General features: G+C 38.4%; 3 protein-coding genes and 1 pseudogene across 6 annotated transcripts; 3 read left to right on the forward strand and 1 right to left on the reverse strand.

The window, feature by feature from the left end:
• Window positions 1–2,698: 2,698 nt before the first annotated feature.
• On the forward strand, window positions 2,699–3,373 carry LOC121782690 (zinc finger MYM-type protein 1-like). The gene has a single exon (XM_042180644.1). The coding sequence runs from the start codon at window positions 2,699–2,701 to the stop codon at window positions 3,371–3,373; it is 675 nt and encodes a 224-aa protein (XP_042036578.1).
• Window positions 3,374–3,738: 365 nt separating this feature from the next.
• Window positions 3,739–11,501, forward strand: LOC121782048. Of its 4 annotated transcripts, none has more exons than XM_042179753.1 (14): window positions 3,739–4,118; window positions 4,366–4,620; window positions 4,872–5,051; window positions 5,693–5,828; window positions 6,277–6,608; window positions 7,451–7,580; window positions 8,604–8,732; window positions 8,812–8,856; window positions 9,021–9,100; window positions 9,173–9,269; window positions 9,343–9,432; window positions 9,512–9,565; window positions 9,640–9,705; window positions 11,225–11,501. In XM_042179753.1, exons 1-14 carry the CDS (start codon window positions 3,802–3,804, stop codon window positions 11,270–11,272), a joined length of 1,959 nt encoding a protein of 652 aa, XP_042035687.1. In that variant the 5' UTR covers window positions 3,739–3,801; the 3' UTR covers window positions 11,273–11,501. The 4 variants fall into 4 exon arrangements, 3 of the variants coding, with proteins under 3 accessions (XP_042035687.1, XP_042035686.1, XP_042035688.1); XM_042179752.1 differs by lacking the exon at window positions 11,225–11,501 and adding an exon at window positions 10,278–10,501; XM_042179754.1 differs by lacking the exon at window positions 11,225–11,501 and adding an exon at window positions 10,278–10,501 and having other exon boundaries at window positions 3,977–4,118; window positions 4,886–5,051.
• Window positions 11,502–12,881: 1,380 nt separating this feature from the next.
• Window positions 12,882–15,049, reverse strand: LOC121782049 (annotated as a pseudogene).
• Window positions 15,050–17,607: 2,558 nt separating this feature from the next.
• Window positions 17,608–19,099, forward strand: LOC121782691. Its single transcript, XM_042180645.1, has 3 exons — window positions 17,608–18,012; window positions 18,107–18,469; window positions 18,560–19,099. Exons 1-3 carry the CDS (start codon window positions 17,608–17,610, stop codon window positions 19,097–19,099), a joined length of 1,308 nt encoding a protein of 435 aa, XP_042036579.1.
• The last annotated feature ends 2,439 nt before the right edge of the window (window positions 19,100–21,538 follow it).

A 21,538-nucleotide genomic window follows, 5' to 3' on the forward strand; every position in this document is an offset into this window, starting at 1 on the left:
GTATAGGTTTATGGAAGATCAATCAATTGTCCTTGAGGGTTCAACATTAGTCCTCTTGATGGACCTGAGATGCATTTTCTCTAGCTCATGCTAGTGAAGTAATGAATATCAAGAAGTTCAAGGTCAAGAAGAGTTCAAGGCCAAAAACCCTGGACCTAATGCCCCAAAAGGAAAGGAAGCAGCTCCAAAGGAAATGTGCTAATTGGTAACAAAAACGTGGCATTTGAATAAAAATGTTTTCCTTGGAAGAAGAGAAACGTTGAGAATCAAGAAGAGGTCGACACTCCTTCAGTTCTAAATGTTGTTGAAAATGGCAGCAAATTTAAGGATTATGAATTCAGGTTGTAGCTTTTAAACGCATTCACAGAAGAAGTGGATTGAAAATCTCGACTAGCCATGGAAATATCTTGATGAACAGACAAAAATAACAAGTGAGATGATTATTGGTGGATGGAGAGAGCAATTTTTTTTATTAACTGACATATTTCGATTAATTAACACCTTCCTTGATTATAGTCTAATAATCATTTATAAAGTTTAATGTGAACCTTTATAAGAGCATCCGCAATGGGGCGGATGATAGCCGGCCTGATGCATCGTCCGCCACTGTAGCTCCACGGACGATGGCTTCTCCTTCCTTCGCGCCTTATGCTTTCTCTGCGGATGATGGCCTTGGATTACGCATCGTCCGGCCTATCATCCTCCCCATTGCAGGGAAAGCGGACGATGTGACGCGTTTTCATCATTTTTTTATTTCTTCTATATATATATCACCACTTTTCACTACTATATCACACACTCCATTCTCTCCCCCATCTCAATTTCTCTCTAGAATAAATCCCGACGATTTCTCAAATCTGAATAATCCCGACGGATTGCCGATGTTCGGCGGCGGCGGTGGTGCCGGGTGGCCGGGTACAGAACCTGACGAATACCGGCCATTTGATACACCTGGTTCCGTCGAGTTTAACTGGGATCCCAACACCCAGTTCCTACATGCTATCCGACATGGAGCCGAGCCCCGCCCCCAAGGAAAGGAAGAAAAGATCGAAGCACAGAGTCCAGAATTTGCCGCCTCCGGAGACCAACGAAGAATTTGCCCCAGGGAGGACGAACTACAACATTGAGGAGACCGTGCTTCTGACGAAGTGTTGGGTTGATATTTCGTAGGACCTAGTATTCGCCAACAACCAAAGAAAAATCGCGTACTGAGAGCGCATCGCTACGCGTTACAACGCAAACATGCTGGCGGCCTCGTACAAGCGTAGGAGGGAGTAGCTCCGCAAGCACTGAGATCAAGTGAAGAAGCAACTCAACTGGTTCTCGGAAGAGTAACTGAAGTGCTTGAGGGAGTAGGGCAGCGAAGAGAGTATGTCCGTTGTACGCGATAAAGCGTTGGCGTCGTACTTGTCAATGTACGGCGAGTTCAAGAGCACTATAGCGCCTGGCTCATCGTGAAGGATAAGCAGAAGTTCGAAGGAGCGATCACGCCCGTGTCCTCTGCGTCGAAGAGGATGAAGAACACTGCCAGTAGCGATTACACGAGCAGGGACAGCGGCGTACCTCTGATGGACCTTAACCAGACGATGTACGAAGATGAGAGTTTAGAGTTCTGGCACACCGATGTCCACCCGGCGTCCCATTGGCAACAAAGCTGCCAAGAACAAGGGGAAGGGGAAGGCGACGACCTCACAGAACCCAACCCCGGCCCCGCCTTCGGCTGCGGCGCATGCCTACGGGGACTTGGTGAGGGTCGTCGTGCAGAGGACGTTGTTGGACACGCACAATGCCCACATGCAGTGCTAGACCTCGGATGAAGTCCAATACCTCAAGAAGATGATCGATGCTCTCCAACGCAGTTGGGAATGGACTAGATCAGCCTTATCTGTAGTGCACTTGTTTGTATTTCCACTCTTCCTATCTTCCTATCGTTGTAACCTTTTTTTAATTAAGTAAATGTAGGGTTTGCCTTTATGTAGGGTTTAGGGTTTGCCTTTATGGTGTTTTATATTTGTTTTGCTAATTGACATATTTGCAAACATAAAATAAAAAAAATACGAAATAGTAGTTAAAAACTATATGTCAAGCTATAGGGCGCCCCACTGCAGGTGGATGGGGCGGATGATAAAATTCTGATGTGACAGAGGATAGGGCGAGCTATAGAGACCCCCATTGTGGATGCTCTGAAGAGAGCGATGATTACCAAAGTGTCTAAGCGAGGGAAAAGGGTTTGTAGCGGAACGTGTTGGAGCCCACCTGACAGTTCGGCCATCACTTGCTGGCTCGGAGAGGGACGAGCTATCACACTACGTGCACCCCTCTTGTAGTCAATGTGTGTTCAGGGCCGGACCTGAGGGGGGGCAAGTGGAGCGGCCGCCCTGGGCCCCCAAATTTGCAGGGCCCCTCCCTAGCCTCAGGTGTATATCCTTTTCTACCTTTCTCTCTCTACAATTCGCTCCTCAACTAATTTTATGCTTTGGAATATCTCTCGCTCAAGAGTCATGTCGCCATGTCGTCGGTATGCAATTGAAATTCGATTTTTTCTTCATTCGATTCTCTTTTGATTTATTTGAGCTCGTTTGTGGAATTGTGGTCCTTTCCCCCGTTATTTGCACCGGCAAAACTCTTCTTTTTTGTTGTATTTTGATTTGTTTGATCGATCACCAACAATTACAGGAATGAAGGATTTGCTTCTAGTATGACCATTGCCAAAAGTATTGCATCTGAAATGGGTGTAGAGCCATCATTTTCAGTGAAGCGCAAGGCTCAAAGGAAGAAACATTTTGATGAAATTGACACCAATGAAGAAATTCTACAAGCTGAGAAGGCTTTTGAGGTCAATTACTTCTTGGTCGTGGTTGATATGGCAAACACCTCATTGAAAAGTAGATTTGAAGAACTACAAACATTCAAAAGTATATTTGGGTTTTTACTTAGCTCAACAACTTTGAAGTCACTAAATGATACTGAATTAGAAGATTGTTGCACCAAATTTGCGAAAACATTCTCTTCGCATGACACATCTGATGTGGAGGTAAATGATCTAATATCTGAGTTGAAGGTTTTGAAGCTAAGTTTGCCGGAAAGGCCAATGTCTTCTATGGACATTTTTGAGTATGTTAGAAAAATGGATTCTTATCCAAATATCTCAATTGCTTATCGCATATTATTTACTGTGCCTGTGACTGTGGCATCGGCAGAAAGAAGCTTTTCAAAGTTGAAACTATTGAAGAATTATTTAAGCTCTACGATGTCTCAACAACGGCTGAACGGGCTTGCCACTTTATGTATTGAGAAGAAATTATTAGACGAGGTTGACAGCAACACCATCATCAACGACTTCGCATCAAGAAATGTTAGAAGAAATTTTTGAAGGTAATATGTAATAATTATTTGAAGTGAATTTCTTTTGATATGCTATTAGTTTTTTGCTGGATGAAACTTATTATAAAATGGAAGGAAAAAATATATAAATAGGGCCTCAACTTTTAGTCTCGCCCCGGGTCTTTGGAACCTCAGGACCGGCGTTGTGTGTGTTCGACGTGATGCCTACTGGTTGGGCGTGGGAGTAGGCATCATTTTTCCTGATTTAAATATCTTAATTATAAAATTGATTTTTAATAATAAGAAATTAATTTTTTAAAATAAAATTAAATATCTTAGGATTGGTGAAAAAGTGATGAATAGAGCATGCAACGTGGAAACAAACTGAATCCTCATATCATATGTGATGTGAGGTTCAAATTATTTCTCTGTTTCTAACCAGAAAACAACAGAGCAGAGCAGAGAAATTGGTGACTCATGTCAGTATCTTCGCAGACTCTGCGCTGCTTCAGCCCTCTCTCATCCTCATCTTCTTCCAATCACCAATGGCGTCGTCCTGCCTCCATTCGCTGCTCTCCCTCACCCTCGCTGCAGGAGCCTCTAATTCCCTCTCGAATTGAGCTGAATAAGCCTCTTCCGCCGTCGCCAGATGAAGATAACCCTAGCAATTCCTCCGGAATTCAGGTGCCGAGACAGCGATACATCTCAGTTCCCAAATCCGAATTGCTGGACGCCATTGTCTCCTCCTTGTTCCCCTCGCCGGAGGAAGCCTCTCAATTTCTCTCTCTCTCCCAGTCAGTAATTCCTCTTCGATCCATTCCTTTCACTTTCGATGATTTTTTCACCTAATTGAGTTGAGTTGTTGTACTGAACTGTGGATTGTTACTTATGAATGAGATATTGAATACAATTGCAGATGCGTTCACTATATTCAAATCACTCTTACTTTCCGATGATTTTTACACTTAATTGAGTTTAGTTGAGCTGTGTACTAAGCTGTGGTTTGTTACTTACTAAATGTGATATTGAATACAATTGCAGATGCTTGGATTCGATTCTTCACGCCGAACACAAAACCATTTTAGAGGAAATGAGATGTTACTGTGATGACCTCACTCTTTCCGCCAAGACTAATACTGATGATTTTCCACCTGTGACGAATGGAGATAGTGAGCATGAAGGAGATGAGACTGACTCCAAATCCAAGCGATTGCCCTTTGGTTTCACACTCGACTTCAATTCACTCTTCGATTTTTCATCCACTGATGACGAGAGGAATTATATCAAGGCTTCCAGGTCTCTTCTATGTTTCTTTATTTACTTATACAGTACTACTACATTATCCTAATGAATTTATTTGGAAAATAACTTTCAAAAAGTAAAATTCTCAGCAGTGATTAATTGATTATAAAGTTCCTCAACTTTTTACATTCATTGTTATTAGCATGATTGTCACCAAGAAACTTTACTGCTTTCACATAACCTTTTTTTTTTTTATCATTTTTGTGTATCTCCCGAATTTCACTTGTTCTTTAATTTTTGTTTAGAACTGCCATCCCAGGTCATTTTCAACGCTCTTTGATGAGACTGCTCAAAAATGCTGAGTTTGAAGAGTTGTCTCCCAGGGATTTGATGTTGACTTCAGCACTAAATACCGATTATCTCCTCACATTGCCTATTTATGTTGACTGGAAAAGAGCATCAGTGTCCAGTGTTATTGTATTCAGGTAAAAAAATGTGTACAATGATTGTCACCTACTGGATGTCCGGGATTGCTTCATCTGATCATATATTTTTCGATGCCCTACATATCATATCTGCACTATGTTCTTTGCGCTTTTGATCACCATAGATATTAATTTGCATAGACAAGGAAAATGTCTCTGTTTCCAATATGAATCTTGCCATCCAGTTAGTTACTGTATGAGAGAAACATGGGTGCCTTGCTTAAGATATAATACAACAGTAGAATATTCTATCAGGCAAGTTAACTAGCAGCAACTGATCTTGGACTGAACCGTAATTTTGTAGCATTATTAGAGTTAATATATAAATTTCTCTTCTAATTATTGTCAATTTAGATGCGTCTTTATTGATAAAGAAGAAAACATATCCTATCTTTTGTACTCTTTTGTGCAGCAAATGTACTTTATTGAAAAAGTATTGCAATTCTTATTTCTTATTTACTGCTTTGAGTTATATGTTAACTTTTTATCTGGCTCTTGAGCCGCTATATGGAGAAACCCCATTTCATGTTTAAAATTTTTCTCTTTCCATTTATTATAGAAGACTCATCTACGGTAGACCTTTCCTAATGGAATATTGGCAGGTCATTCACTCTTCCCACGTGATCATTTTTTATATACAGGCGGGGATACACCACTGAGAGGCAGAAGGGCCTGCTAATTGCTGAAAAACTGGATTACTTGCAATCAAAGTTGTTGCAGAACATCATTTTTCTTATTGCTAAACCAACGGGGAGATTAGGTGTCTGGTTGGATGAGGTAATTGACATAACATAAGTTTTTCTGTACTTTTTTATTCTTATAATTCTCTGTGTTTAGGTCTCTGTGGTCAGAATAGTTTTGTCTTTTGCACGTTAGGCTTTGGACACACTATATCTGTAAATCATTAAGTATAAATGATTGATGATGTCGGTGGGATGAGAACTTTCATGCACATTGTTTGACTAGTCTTGACCCAGAAGCCTATTTTTATTTACAATGGGATCTGTTAAGCAATTTTCTTCTTGGGCAGAAATCCTTCCGAAGCCTCTTCATCGCAATTACTTCCATGTGCAGAGCATTTAGTTATGGAAATATTCCCTTCTCCAGAGGACATAATGCTTTAGTTTGTTACCAATGTTTCTTTCTGGAATTGATTTTGTAAAAACTTTTTCGATTTCCTAGTTAGTAGTATATGTTTACTTAAATTGTTATATTTTTGGAACAGATTTTCAAGAGCATTATACAGATACAAGACGCAGAAGTTTTAGCCAAAAGATTTAAGCGTTGGCTTGACGAAATGTCTCTTTCCCTGAAGTCCTATTCCTATGATGGAAAAATACTTGATGAGCTTGATGGAATAGACATCTTTTCCAGTGAGTTCCCAATCTGGGTGGCTGCACAGAAAGCCGTAACTCTTTATGAAGGAATTCTCTCAGAATCTGGTCCACGTGAGAGGCTCTTGAGGAAGTTTCTAGCATGGGTTGGTCTAGTACCATCAATTCCAGAGGAAGCATTTGACCTTCACTTGGACAGTAGTAGTTCTAGATCCAATTCAAGGTTTGACTCTGATTGATTATCGTCTCATTAAATTTGTGACTTGAGTCTTATACAGTTCAAAAGCCTGCATGTTTATGACCTATGGATGATGAATTAATATAGGAGACAAGTTTTCATTTAAATGCACCGCCACATCCTCTTGCTGAATTGCTTCTCTAATATTATCTTCACTATAATTTATGTTTTGTAATATGCCAGTCAAGTTTAAGGAACAGCTGAATAACTTCTGAGCTTTTTTTTCAGAAGATTGGTCATGATATTAAAATTAATTTCTTATCTGGTTATCCAAGATTGTCAAATATCTTTATGTGCGTGTCTAAAGGACTCAGCCAACTTCGCTTGAAATATTGTGCCACTGATACATCTATTATAATGCATTTTGTCTCATTTGTCTTCACTTCTGTTCCACACTGAGGATGTTCAACATTTATCTAATTCTTGAGTTCCTCTTTGGAAAGATTTTCTTGTAGTTCTGCCTCAAGATCCTTTTGAAGTATCATATCTAAGTGAACTTTAAGATGTTAGACAATGCATAGAAGTATTTATGTTCTTTTGCAATGCATATTTGGTGTTGGGTGTGATTTGGTCTACTCTCTTTCTCAAACACACACAGAGACACATGCACAACACATGCCCATACAGATGCATGTTACTGCTCTTTTAAGGATACAGCCAATTTTTAAATTCGGTGCATCTTGAGGAATCAATACATGTCGACATCAGCACCTTTAAGTTGAGTGCTGGAACTAAATAGCATGATGTGAACCTAAATAATTGTGATATACCTATCTGATTCTTAGATGAAGAGTTCTAGTGCTTATAAGTTGCTTTTATTTGCACAGCCCAAGTTTCCTACCAAGGATATCACTCAGTGACATATGGAAACCTGCATCCCCTAGATATTGCGGAAATGATATTAGGAAGATGTTAAGAACAGCCGTTTCAGTTATATTCTCGCGATCAATTCTCCAGGTACATTAAATGCACATAATATTTTCTAATTCTTATTTTTGAGTTTTTTTCATCCTTTCTATGTGTTCATGCCTATAATCATCATACTATCTGTTGAAATTAGTTCAACATGTTGATGTCATTTCCATTTGAATTTACAGTTCTGTAAGTTGCAATTGGTTTAGGAATGTTAGAAGTGTGCACAATTTTTGGGCTTGGAGTTGCTTAATACTCCCTCCGTCCCACAAGAATATGCACTCTTTCCTTTTTAGTCTGTCCCACAAATATGCACTTTCTAATTTTAGAAACTCTTTTCTCTCTAGTGAGGTGAGACCCATTTTCCACTAACAATACTTTATTTACTTTTTCTCTCTACCCCTCTCTTACTTTACCAATTTTTGCATTAAAAACCGTGTCGAACCTAAAGTGCATATTCTTTGGGGACGGATGGAGTATATTGGATGTGATGCATAGCACTCTGAGCAAACATGGAATGGTTAAATAGCGATATAATGGCACAATGAACTTGGTTAGTAGCTACAATGTGTTTGTCCTTGTTTGCCAAAGTGGTAGACATAAGTTGCTAAAAGTTCATTATACTCACTTGTAAGCCTTTTAACATTCAATTCCCAACATATACATTTAAGTTGCTAAAGTTCATTATGTTTTTATCATATGACTATCGAGAACTATCTTATGGGCCAAGGGCATTATATATTGCAAAGATTATAGCAATAATTATATATATGAGTTTTCACTGTCACGTTTACAATAAGAGAATTTTGTTGGAACTAGGAAGTGACTAATTCTACTTTCTCAATCAGAATCAATTTTGAAGCTCTTGCCATGGGAACTGCAGAAACCAGGAGATGAATCTATCAGCTAACACAGATTTATTATCCTTATCCTGTTAGTTCCCAATTAATCTATTTGCTAACATGTTATTTTGATAACAGGTTGTTTCACAGTCTGCATGTCTTTTTTTTTTTGTATCAGCATTTCAAAATTATCAGTTCTAAGTAAACTAAATATGACTTTTTCTAGGAGCCAGCATTCCAAGAATTAATCTTGCTATATACTGAGAACAATGAAGACAGTGAAACTCCAGGTCAAGCTGAGGTGCCTTCATTGCAAATGAAAATCTATGAGAGAATTCCTATTCCAGATTTACCGGTAAATGCTTCAGCACTGAAGGCACTCCTCTGATATGCTAATTATTAGTGCCACTGAATGATAATAATCCTTTTTTCAGGTTGTTTTCCCTCACAAGCAGCTGTCTTTCCGCATCCTTGATGCGGTATCTTCAATAACTCTACTCTGATTTGTTCCCTATCCCAACATTGTTTTCCTGCCCTTCAATAATTTTACTCGGATTTGTTCCATGTCCCAAAACTGTTCAAAAACATGTGCTGTTCTGGTTGAATGATCTTACTTACAAACTTGACCACCCACCTTCTGTAGGTACGGTTGGATGCTGCAACAATACTGGGACTGCTGGCATACTTCTTCAGTTATAAATTTGTTAACATTTTATCTTCTCCGTATGTAGATGCTCTCGTGATTTACATTTCCAGTGAGTAGAGTTAGTAGATTCATTCGTGTGTTGTTTGCAGATCTGCAATATTTTTGGATGCAGTTGCAGCCACTGCATTTGGGATATATACGTTTCGTGTACTTTTGGGATACAAACAAACAAGGGATAGATATCAAGTGAGCGGAACAAATTCTATTTCCTTGCATTTTCCCATCCAGTGTAAGTTTAGTCATCTAATGATTTATTCAGCTTCTGGTGAATAGGACGCTGTACGAGAAAACAGTAGCTAGCGGCTTCGGCTCTATTCATTTTCTTCTCGATGCTTCTGAGCAGCAGCAAGTGAGAAACCTCAAGACTTGAAAAATATGTTGGTTTTGGTGATGGTTTTTGGCTCATTAGTTATGGTTATGTTGTGCAGTACAAAGAAGCCATCTTGGTGTACGCGACCCTACTTACGGCAGAGAGCGACGAGGTAAGAAGGTTGTATTATTTGAATGCAGGTGAATGAATGGTGTAACAAGTGAGCAAGAATTTGGTTGGATGCAGGTGAAAAGCACCAAAGGCATTGCCCATAAATGCGAGGCGTTCATGTATGATGTTTTCCAAGAGAAGGTAAATATAATATTTTATCAAGACGGGGTAGTAATCAAATGCAAACTGTTTTTTTTACAAACTCAAAACTATGATCTGGACCATTAGATTTCAAGATTTGATGTCAATGACAAATAACGTGAACATAATATGTCAACACAACGTCAATCAGTTACAATGTTGACGTTGTGTTGACATTTTCTGTTTACGTTATTTGTCATCTGTTGACATCAATCTTGAAATCTAACAGTCTAGATTATAGTTTAGAGCTTGTACAATGTATAGAATTTGCATTTGATTACATCCCTATCAGGACATATACTACTCTCTGCGTCCCGGTTCAAGTGATTGATTTCTTTTTGGCCGTTGTTTTGTGAAGGTGATAATAAATAGTTAAAGTGAAGAGAAAGTAAAGTAAGAGAGATAATAATATAGAAGAGAGTTGTATCTACAATATTCTCTTACTGTATTTTTTCTCCACTTTAACTATTTATTATCATTTTCCCCAAATACGTGCCGAAAAACAGTCTGAGATGAGACGGAGGAAGTATGTATTAGTGTTGTAATTGTGTGATAATTGTATTGAGATGTAGGTGGAAATGGGAGTTGAGAAGGCTATAGACACACTGTTGAGATTGGGTTTAGTAGTAAAAAATGGGGTCGACGAAGTAAACCCTATTTCATGCACCACAGCTTCTATCATTCTCAGAAATCGGTGGAATACTCTTATCAACACTAACTCCCTATAAACATGTATTTCCACCACCACAATATTGTAGTGTTCATTTATTACGGAAATACAACTCTTTTACACGTACCCGATTTGTTCATTTAAACGTCATAAATTGAAAAAGACTGCAGAAAAAAAACCAAATATGGAGTAGTTATCACCAACATCATGACCAATATAATTAAGGGAAACCAATGTGGAATAATGAATTAATTTCAAATGTGACAATTAAAAGGTCCAATACTTATGTTTGAAGTCTCGTTTAGCTATTCTTTGGTATTTCTAAATAAAATTCACATTTTAGTTTTATAAGCTGGATTCACTGACTCTTCATTTCATTTATGTTTTATAATAAAAATGAAATTAGCATTCTATTTGCTAAATCCACTTATAAGGACATTAGCAATGTAGCGTTGTGAGTTCATTTAAATTGCACTGGCAAAAAAACTGGTGGGATTGCAATGAGATTGGTGTGTGCTCTGCACTTGGTTTTAAAACTCGTATCGAACCAAATGTTTGTACTTTTTTTAGGGACGGACGTAGTATAAGATGGACTCCCATTGAGAATTTCACAATCCGATTCTACACTCTTATTTTTGGACGCAAGTATTTTTAATATGAATATCTAATTTGGATCACATGAGTTATGTAAAAGATATTTCTTGTGATGTCCATAATTTACATTTTTATTCGAGAAAAAATAACTACTGATTTGAACCCTCCCTAAGTTACACTATTTATTTATTATGCTAGCAACTATGCCTATGTACCCTTTAGAACCTTACTATGGATTATGTGGTTGTTGTGTAGGAAAAAAATAAGCAAACATGCTTGTCTCCTTCACTTGTGACCAGTTAGTAGTGTTTTGAGAAAGCTAATCCGACAGACTACGTACAAAATACATCTACATCCGTACACTTTGAGAATTCTATATCATGTTCTGTTAGTTCTTCAATCAATTAACAAGTTGTTGTATGATTATGTAGTATTATAAGACAGAGTCATTTTGTTTATACGATTATAGTTTTGCTTTATCTGGATGATATATGATTTTACCCAAGAATTGAATAAGTGAGGTTACTTCTCATTTGTTGGATACATTATTATTTTTGTTATGTTGGATGCATTTGTTAGATATAGGCTTTTGCATAAGGGCATTTCCGTACCTTCTCTATTAAGTACTACTACTAACTTTCGCTTTTTTTACTATAAATATTAAGTAAATCTGACATTTTACTCATATTTCATTATATTATATAAAAGTGAGACTCATATTTCACTAATATTTTTTACTCACATTCCTTCAACATTTCTTAAAATCTGTGCTAAATCAAAAGTGGACATTTAATGGGAGATTGAGAAAATAACTTATTATGCTCACATTTGATTAAAAATTTAAAACTACTAATTTATATAAGCTGAATTATATTCCAACAACTTTTTAACATCTATCATTCCTTAATATGAATGCAGAAAATAAATAAGACTCTTGATAATAGATTGAGGAACTATTTTTAAAAATTCATGGCGGCATTGATCAAACGGCAGCTGGTTGATCTTGGCCGAGATGTGATCAGCCCCTTGTATCCTGTGCCCCTCGAACGTGAGCATAGAGCGAGACGAGGGCGGCCCGGTCGTGGTCGAACAGGTGGTAGTAGTGCTCCACGAAGGCTAATCCGACAACTTCGGTTTGTTCTTCCATATCCCAACTGTTTGCAACTAAGTGTCCCAGAATTAGGAAGGGGTAATTGTGATTTATATCTATTAGAGAATCTTGCAAAGAATTTTTAGATATGCATGCTATGCTTTCTTGGCGGCCCTGCTATGAGACTTTTTGTTGAATCCTTATTTATGTGTACTTTTTAAGTGAGATTGTGAGGGTCCAAGTTTGATTTGGACTCGAGGAATATATTCTCCCTAGAGAAAGAAGCTCATGAACCCTTCATAACTACAAATCTACGAGTTCATTGCTATCAAAGTGGCACTTGAATGAACTGAGAAAACTCAAAATCTATGCAAGTAATTTTACTCTCAAACAGGAAAGTATCACAAGTAGTAGCACTGCAAAGTAACAAAGTTTAACATAAGTTGCATAAGCAATCCTGGCTTAGCAAAGATGAAGACAACAATACTGTATTTCTGGAAACTTGATTACGAGATCGTGTATGCGTATGAGAACATTCTACAAACTTTGTTGTGAATCCTATTGATGGAAGGAGCATAAGATGGACAGTAAACTCAGCAGTCTACTTTTAATGCCACAGTTCATTCGTTTTGGGATATGACAGCACCAATTTTCGGGTTATACTTTGGTTTCCTTCATTTCACAACATACCTCATTCAACATAGAGACACTGAAGCAAAGCACATCAAACAAAAACAGACACAAACATTTGATGCATTCAAGAGTGGAAAGTTGAAATTGTAATTACTAACTGAAATGGCATCAGCAAGGGAACAAACCATCTAACAAAAATATTCAGTATTGCATATCCAATCAAAAGAAGAAAGCCTCAAGCTATGTCTGTAAGTGCTACAATTGATGAATACATCCTACAAATTCAGCCAACATCAATTGCTTACCAAAAGCCATCACTGCCAGCTCCAAGGTATGTAGGCATGGACACCCAAGATAGCATGGACAAGTGAGGGCCGCAAACCCCGCTTAGACTAGTGTACACCATGTGGGTGCGAATTGTTGAACTGTCTCAACCTTAGACTACACCATTGTAGTATTGCTTCTCCCGCATGATTGCCCATATTTTGTTTCATAATTGATCTCATCAAACCCCGCTAAAGCACAATAAAGTACACAAGTAAAGTCAATAAAAAGAAAACATGTAAAGTCAATAAAAATAATAAAGAAAACGTACACGTAAGTCAATTGACAAAGGAAAAAGAAACACATGTAAGGTCAATAAAACTACTAGGAACGACTACATACTTCACCTCTGTGCTATATGTTTATAATCTGAAGCATGTAATTGCCACATTACATATTCCACAAAGGAAGCATTCTAGCATCTCAATCCAAGTTAGATCAATTTTCAATAAATTCTAGCACTTCAACACGCTAAACCCCTCGAAACATATACAAAACAACAGTGCAGACAATGCCACCATACTTCATCAAGAAACGCAGCAAACACCACAAATGATTAGAAGCAAGTAACCCAAAACAAGGCATATGTAGCAAATAAAACACAAGTGTAAAAAAGCATTACTTCAGGAAGATTTGAACAAATTCAATGCCAAAGCATATAGTATAAGAAACAACAATGAATACCACACCGCCCTAGATCATCAACAAACATAACAAACACAACAAGTTATCATAAGAAAATATCCTAAAACAAGGCATACATAGCACACAAAACACAAGTAGAAAAGGTATTGCTTCAAGATGATTTGAATGAATCCACAGATCCGCTCCCGAGCAGCCTCTCCACGTACTTCCCCAAAATATCAACCTCCAAATTCACCTTCTGCCCAACTTTCTTCAAAGCAATCACAACTTTCTGCTGTGTGTAAGCCACCAACATGAAATTGAAACACCCTTCATCATCAAACACATCCACCACAGTCAAACTTGTCCCATCCACAGCAATAAACCCCTTAGGCACAATGTACCTCAAAATCTCCCTCCCAACCTTGACTTTCACCCACAGTGAATCTCCCTCCGGCCTCAACTCCACGATTTCTCCGGTCCCATCGACATGCCCCTGCACAAAATGTCCCCCCATTCTGGTGCAAGGGCTCAGCGCCCTCTCCAAATTGACCAAAGACCCACTCTCCAATTCGCCCAGAGAGGTCTTCCGCAGCGTCTCCGCGCCAACCCAACCGAGAATTCGGACGAAATGGTGTCGAATTCGGTCACCGTTAGGCAGGTTCCGTTGACCGCGATGCTGTCGCCCAAGTGCACGCCTTCAAGAACGGTTTTTGCTTGGATTTTCATGGAGAAACTGTCGGGTTTGTCGAAACCCAGGTGCTTGATTGTGCCCATTTCTTCCACGATTCCAGTGAAAAGGGATTTCACAGTGGTGTTGGCCAATTTGGGATGGTGGGGTTTGGAGGGTTTTTTGATGATGGATGAGAGTGGGGGCTGTTTTAGAACTAGCTTGGAGTGGAGCTGAGGCTGCCGCGGCGGTGCAGCGGCGGAAAGGTCGGTAATTGAGAGTGTTCTGGCCGCCGTGGATGGATTCCGGCAGGGGCCGGAGAGGAGGGTAGGTGGGCAAGATAGAGCCATTTTTTCTTTCAAATTGGAAAAAAGATGATGTTCTTAAATTCTACACCATTAATAGAAATCTGCAATTTTGTGGACGGATTTTCTGATTTTTTGTGTAGAAATAGATAAGAGAGAAAGATGAGAAGAAGAAAAAGGAGAGGAAGGAGAAAGAGCCAGCGGCGCACCGAAATCCTTGCGCATCAACTACTCTTTGATATCCTTCAAAATCAAAACAACATGGGAATATAATAAAAATCCACAACAACAAAAAAATCGAAATTCCCCAAATCTATGGAAAAATCAACCAGGTAAAACGATGGAAGCTTTAAAAATGTGAGACAGATTGATGCAAGGCGAGTTCTGCCGGTTGAAATAGGGAGAAGGCGAGAGATTTATTTATCAAGTATTTGGGCTTTACAATATTTGGCTTTATTTGTTCTTGAATTATGTAATTAAATTTTTTTATATTGCCTTCTATTTCAATCAAAATTGGAATTGTTTTAGATTGGACCAAAATTTGAAATTTAGCAATAATTACTTTGAATTTAACATTCATTGTAATTGAGTATGTTTTTGTGCGATATTGAAATCGAGATTTAAAAAATAAATTATATAATAACAAAGACAAAAATAAATCATCCAAATAAGATTTCGAGCCAACAACCAAACAAATATATTTAAACTGTAATATTTCTGATAATTGAGTGATGGTTGGACACAAGAATTAATTGACCACATATTGTTCTATCATATTTTATAGAATACTACTCCTCTGTAATAGAATCATTTTATCATTTTGATATGTTCCATAATAATAGAGTCATTGTCATTTTTAGTAAATGTCAACACATTTTTCTACACATACTTTACTCTCTCTTACTTTATTCTCTCTTCATCTCTTTACCTTTTTCATTTTCCATCTTATTCTTCCTTTACTTAACTCACCTAACACAATTTTCTTAATCTCCGTGTCGAAAAGAAACGCTTCCAATAGTACGGAACGGAAGGAGTAAGTTTTATTGATTTATATTATCTAACATGTGAAGCACGTGTTAAATATCTATAGTAAGCTCATGTATTTAGCAAAATATTCCATACACTCAATATATTTACCAAATTGAGCCAAAATAGAGTTTTAAATTATAGGAAAAGACTGAGATCAAGATGAAGAATGCCTTTTATAAAGATTATCTTGATATAAACGTATATTGAGTAAATTTTATGACGCGATTGATAATCAACAATTCAAATAAAAATATGGCACCACAAAAGTTTCCATAAATAAAATTATGAAAAATTAATGAAATTGCTTGAAAATAAAAATTATAGTACTACTCCATATATTTTTATTTCCCAGCCGTGAGCGGCCCTCGGCCTAGCTCGAACTGCCCGAACAACTCTGATTCAACCCGCAAGAGTTCGGTCAGCCCCCGATCACCTCCGAACAGCCCCGAAAGATAAGTTCTCTTTACCAAATTATGTTTCTTTTCGTATTTTGATTTAACCGTGGGGTGTTCAATTGGTTGTATTGTTATCACTGTTGCGAGTTTGGTTGATCTGTTTTAAATCGGTTTCGAGTTTTGATTTATGCAACAAAGTGATATGCTTGATGTTTGGAGTAAAAGGGATGGGGAGGATTTTTACCTTGTGTTGAACTCGCTCGCTTTGTGAAGGCGAAAGGAAAAGTCATGATTCTGTCAAGACAAATTGTATATGCTTGAATATTTCAAAAGAGTTGTGGAGATTGACACATGCATTTTTCTTTGAATTGGTTCGGTAATAAAGTAAACGTATAGATTCATTTTCTTATGAGCATCTCATGTAGATACTTTATTGTAATAACGAGATGTTACTTTATTGTATATTACTATATTTCATGAACAAAAGATTCTAAGTTGTGACTGATAAATTTGCAGGTTTGTTACATGGGTTAGCTTATCTCTATGCATTTACAATTGTCTTGTTCTACGTCTTCGTTCAGGGAGTAAGTCTTGGAGGACTGTCATCTTATTCGATCTGGTAATTTTTTTATTTTTAATTAATAGTGTTTCAATTGATACCTAATTAAATGAACTTTTTGTTAAGTAAACTATTTATTTGTGCAGGTAATTTGTATTTTGAGCGGTGCAAATGTGAATCTAGCCCGAAACTCGCGGGTCAACCCGAATAACCCGGTAAAATCAGAGGGTTAGGGCCAGAAAATCGCAACCCGGATACAAAATAGGGCTGTATGGGCTGACCCGTTTGGGTCGGCGGGTTATGCGGGCTGATCCGGGTGGGTTCCGGGTTAGCCCTTGGGTTAAGCATTTAAAATAAAAATATAATTAAAATTTTTGGTTATATACTTACATGAAATATATATGGTAACTACAATATTAAACGCAACATTTATATGAAATATACTCCCTCCGTTCCACATTTGGAGTGTCATTTAGTTATGACACGGATTTTAAGGAATTGATGGAGTGTGTAATTAACGAAGTGAGATGGTGGAGTGCGTAATAAATGAGGTGAGTTGGTGGAAAATGAGATGGGTTGACTTTTTAGATTTTAAAATTGTTTCTTTTTTACTTACTATAAGTTTGGTTGTTTAAATTATTTAAACTTATGGTTTTTAATTTTCCAACTTGTTTACTCTTTTTTCTTTACAAAAAATTAAGCTATGCCAAAGTTAAAATAAATAAAAAATGTTTCACACATTGCAAACCCATGTTTTTCTGCCATCACATCTCAACAAATTTAAAGAAGGAACCAAATTCCATTTTCACTAACTCAAACTCCAAATTAAGGAGGGAAAAATTCATTACAATCCCATGGAGGGAAAAATCCAAAATCAAATTTAAGCTCCACTACACCTATAAATACATTCACTCCACCATTACTCCAAAAACTTGAACTCCACCTACCAACAAACCAACCAAAGGTATTTATAGCTAAATTACCCTCAGAGAATTCTCATCATAGGGCAATGGAGATGGAGCAAGATATGGAGCAAGAGATGGAGCAGGAGCAGATTCAAAAGGCAGAACCAAAGCAAGGGCCGAGAACCACCCTGAGTTTGAGCAGCCAAAAGAAGAACCATATTGTGCAGTTCCTTCAACAGCAATGCCAAGCTGGAGCACTGCCACATGGTTCATTTCAAGAGGTAGCCAAGAGATTCAAAGTGCACAGAAGGACAGTGAGCCGCTTATGGGGGATAGCCAAGCAGCACATTGAAGATGGGAAACATGTTGTCATGATGGGCAGAGCATCAGGATATACTAAGAAAACATGTAAACTAAATTTTGATGAAGATAAGTTCAGACAATTGTCTTTTCTTGAGAGATCTTGCTATAGAAAACTTGCTTGTAAGATGGAAGTTAGCAAGACCACAGTTGGTAGATAGGCCACATACATATGCCATAAAGCCAGCACTCACTGAAGCAAACAAAATCAGTAGAATGAGATGGTGTCTTACTCATATTCAGCCAGCTATAGATGAAGGGAAGCTTCTTTATCATGCAATGCACAACACAGTTCATATTGATGAGAAATGGTTTTACATGACAAATGCTTCAGACAGATACTACCTGTTGCCGGATGAGGATGAGCCTTACAGGTCTTGCGAATCAAAAAGATTCATCACAAAAGTGATGTTCATGTGTGCTGTAAGTAGGTCACAGTTTGGCACAGATGGGCAGACCATCTTTGATGGTAAAATAGGCATATTCCCATTCACAGAACAAGTTCCAGCCAAAAGGAAGTCAAAGAACAGGCCAAGAGGGACATTGGATACAAAGCCTATCCCATCAGTTAATAAGGAAGCAATGAGAGAATGTCTCTTGAATCAGGTATGAATATTTTTTCAACTCACATTCCTATCAGACATTGGTAATGTCATCACTTAGCCATTCATTCATTTATTCATACATAATGCACAGATTATTCCAGCAATCAAGGCTAAGTGGCCAGCCAATGCAAGCAAGGAGATATATATCCAACAAGACAATGCCAAACCTCACCTAAACTCCTCTGACTCACAATTTGAGGCTCTTGCAAGTTCAAATGGATTTAAATTCCATCTAATTAGCCAACCAGCTAACTCCCCAGACGCCAATGTATTGGACCTTGGCTTTTTTAGGGCCATACAATCACTACAAGATGATAAACTAGCCACCAATATAGATGAATTATTGGGTAATGTTTGGAGTTCTTTTGAGGAACTCACACCACAAACTCTGAACAATGTTTTCTTAACATTGCAAAGCTGTCTCAGCAAGATCCTAGAAGTGCATGGGGGCAACAACTACAAAATACCCCACTTGAACAAAGAAAGGCTGAGAAGGACAGTGAGGCTTCCTACATCACTTGAAGTTGAAGAGAATCTGGTAAGGGAAAGCTTGGAGTATCTACTACTCCATCAGAATGATGTGGGTGCCTCATATGACATAGGGCATCTAATCAATGTTTTAGATTTCTAGCTAGGCCACTTGGATCATGGGGTTTACAGTATAAGCATCAAAATAGGTTGGTGTTTAGTATGTAAACTTGTTTTTTTGGTTATAGCCTTCATTTTGGGTTAGGATTACTAGGCTGCATTCTGGGATAGGGTAACTAGGCTTGCTTACAGCTCTAGAAGCTGCATTTTGTATGAATTCCAAGTGTAAGTCATAGCTGGTGTGTGTATTTTTAAAAAAAAACCCTCAGCAAAGTTTCATCATGAGGCTTAAGCCTCCAAACCTAATACATGGGTGGCTTATAATCACACAAACTTCATCACAGAGGAGTAAAATTGCAAATCAGAGCCAACAAACCAACCAAAGACAACAAAATTGCAAATCAAAGCCTCCAAACCATCAAAGGTGTGGCTAAGTTCACAAAAAACCAACCAATACAGAGGCATCATAGCTGAGCATGCAAAACTCTCAGAAAAACTTCATCACAGAGGAGCAAAATTGCAAATCAGAGCCTCCAAACCATCAAAGGGGTGGCTAAGTTCACAAAAAACCAACCAATATAGAGGCATCATAGCTGAGCATGCAAAACTCTCAGAAAAACTTCATCACAGAGGAGCAAAATTGCAAATCAGAGCCTCCAAACCATCAAAGGGGTGGCTAAGTTCACAAAAAACCTGTCAATGCAGTGAATACACAGATTATCACATGTAATTCATCAGAAAAACTTCATCATGGCGTAGCAAACAAACCAACACAACCAAGGCAACAATAACCCTCAATCAATTCAACTGAAACAGCCTCCAAACCCTACACAGGGGGTGGCTTAGAATTGAAAAAATACTCACAGATTAGAGGAGATCTTTCATCCTAGGCAACAAGATCAACAACATTGCTTTTTCATTCTCGGTGTACTCCACCTTTGATGAAGACTGTGGTTGAGGTTCAGATGCGTCAAAGGGGATGGATGGTGCTTGCGTTTCAGAGTCTTCATAGGGCTGGAACAGTGGTGGACGTTCAGATCCGTGAAAGCCCTCCGACGGTGCCTGCGTTTCAGAGTCGTCATAGGGCTGGGACGGTGGTTGACGTTCAGACCCGTCAAAGCCCTCAGACGGTGGCTGGGTTTCAGATCCGTCGAAGACCTCATCCGGTGGGGGAATCTCAGTTTTTTCGACGACCTCAGACTCGTCAACGCCCCCAAACCGTCGTGGATTTCCCGATCGGTGGTACCAATCAACCGGTCGTTCGATTTCCCACCGTGCAATGACTTCCGATGGTGTATCAGGAACGATTAGGGTTTCGGGGGGTGTATCGAAAGATGGCAACGATTCAAACTCTGGCAAAGCATCCCATTCATCGGCCATGAGAAGCGAACGGTGATGGAGTAATCATCGGATTTAGATCGGCGATTATAGTAGGAGCCGATTAGGGTTCCTTCGATTAGGAATAGAGAGAGACAGGAAGGTAGAGTGAGAGAGAAATGAAAGTCAAATGAGGGGGGTTGGGGTGGGGTTAGGGGGTTAAGTTTTTGTTTTATTTTTTGGTTTATTTTTGTGTAGATAATGGCATTTGGGTGTAATTTTATTGAATAATGGGGTAAAATTTTATGTCCAAATATGGAAAATTCTAAATGTGACTCTTAAATTGGGACAGACTTTTATGGCAAATGTGACTCCAAAACTGGGACGGAGGGAGTATATGGTAATTATGTCTTCTCTCTCAAATTGAAAGTTAGTGTTATATGGAATATAGATGTTATTAATATTTACTCATATTAAGCGTCGCATTACGTTTTTCCTTTCGAAGACATTCATCCGGTTGAAGCTTCAAAAGTTATTGATGTAGAAGAATGTCATTCAACTCCAGATACAGCTCATTACAAGCATGGTTTTATAGGGGTTTATTACACTAACGGAGGTCATAATGTGCGAAAAAAATGTGTATTTGAGTATGCAGGGGCTGGAAAAGTGTTGAAGTAGCAGAGCACATGGACGACTTGATCAACTTGGGAAAGAAGCAATGAATAGCCAAAGCCGAAGGCAAGCTGATCAGTTCTAGACAAACAATGGAGCCTGCCCGACTAGCGAGTTGATCAAGTGGAGTTCACCACATAAGAGGATGAGTCATAGGAGAGAGAAAAGAAGATGTCATCTCAAGGGCATTAATGTCAAGACAGGATGAGCTTAACCTAGGGATTTGGGCCAAGGTCATCCTATAAATAGTGGATAGAAAGCACATAGAGAGAGTTTGTTCTTTTGGGTCCAGATCCTCATCTCAGTCGCTACAGAGTCCACATTTACATTTTAAGCTTGGAGCACAGGAACTAGGAGTCATCGGAGTCGCTGTTCTACATAAATCTTCCTCTCTTCTTACTCATCAAGGAAGAAGAGACTCAAATCCACGTCGAAGTCTTCATAGTTTGTTTTCCTTAAACCCCGAGGGGTCAAAACAGTTGTTATTCAGTCC

This window comes from Salvia splendens, chromosome 20 (genome assembly GCF_004379255.2).
Source record: "Salvia splendens isolate huo1 chromosome 20, SspV2, whole genome shotgun sequence".
NCBI lineage: Eukaryota > Viridiplantae > Streptophyta > Magnoliopsida > Lamiales > Lamiaceae > Salvia > Salvia splendens.

Bases quoted from the DNA above. Each gene is read 5' to 3' on its own strand.
- LOC121782690 (XM_042180644.1), top strand. From the start codon at position 2,699: ATGACCATTGCCAAAAGTATTGCATCTGAAATGGGTGTAGAGCCATCA.
- LOC121782048 (XM_042179752.1), top strand. From the start codon at position 3,802: ATGTCAGTATCTTCGCAGACTCTGCGCTGCTTCAGCCCTCTCTCATCC. The intron at 5,052-5,692 runs GTAAAAAAATGT...TTTTATATACAG, and splicing joins TCCAGTGTTATTGTATTCAG to GCGGGGATACACCACTGAGA. The intron at 6,609-7,450 runs GTTTGACTCTGA...TTATTTGCACAG, and splicing joins AGTTCTAGATCCAATTCAAG to CCCAAGTTTCCTACCAAGGA.
- LOC121782691 (XM_042180645.1), top strand. From the start codon at position 17,608: ATGGAGATGGAGCAAGATATGGAGCAAGAGATGGAGCAGGAGCAGATT. The intron at 18,013-18,106 runs GTTGGTAGATAG...ACTCATATTCAG, and splicing joins TGGAAGTTAGCAAGACCACA to CCAGCTATAGATGAAGGGAA. The intron at 18,470-18,559 runs GTATGAATATTT...CATAATGCACAG, and splicing joins GAGAATGTCTCTTGAATCAG to ATTATTCCAGCAATCAAGGC.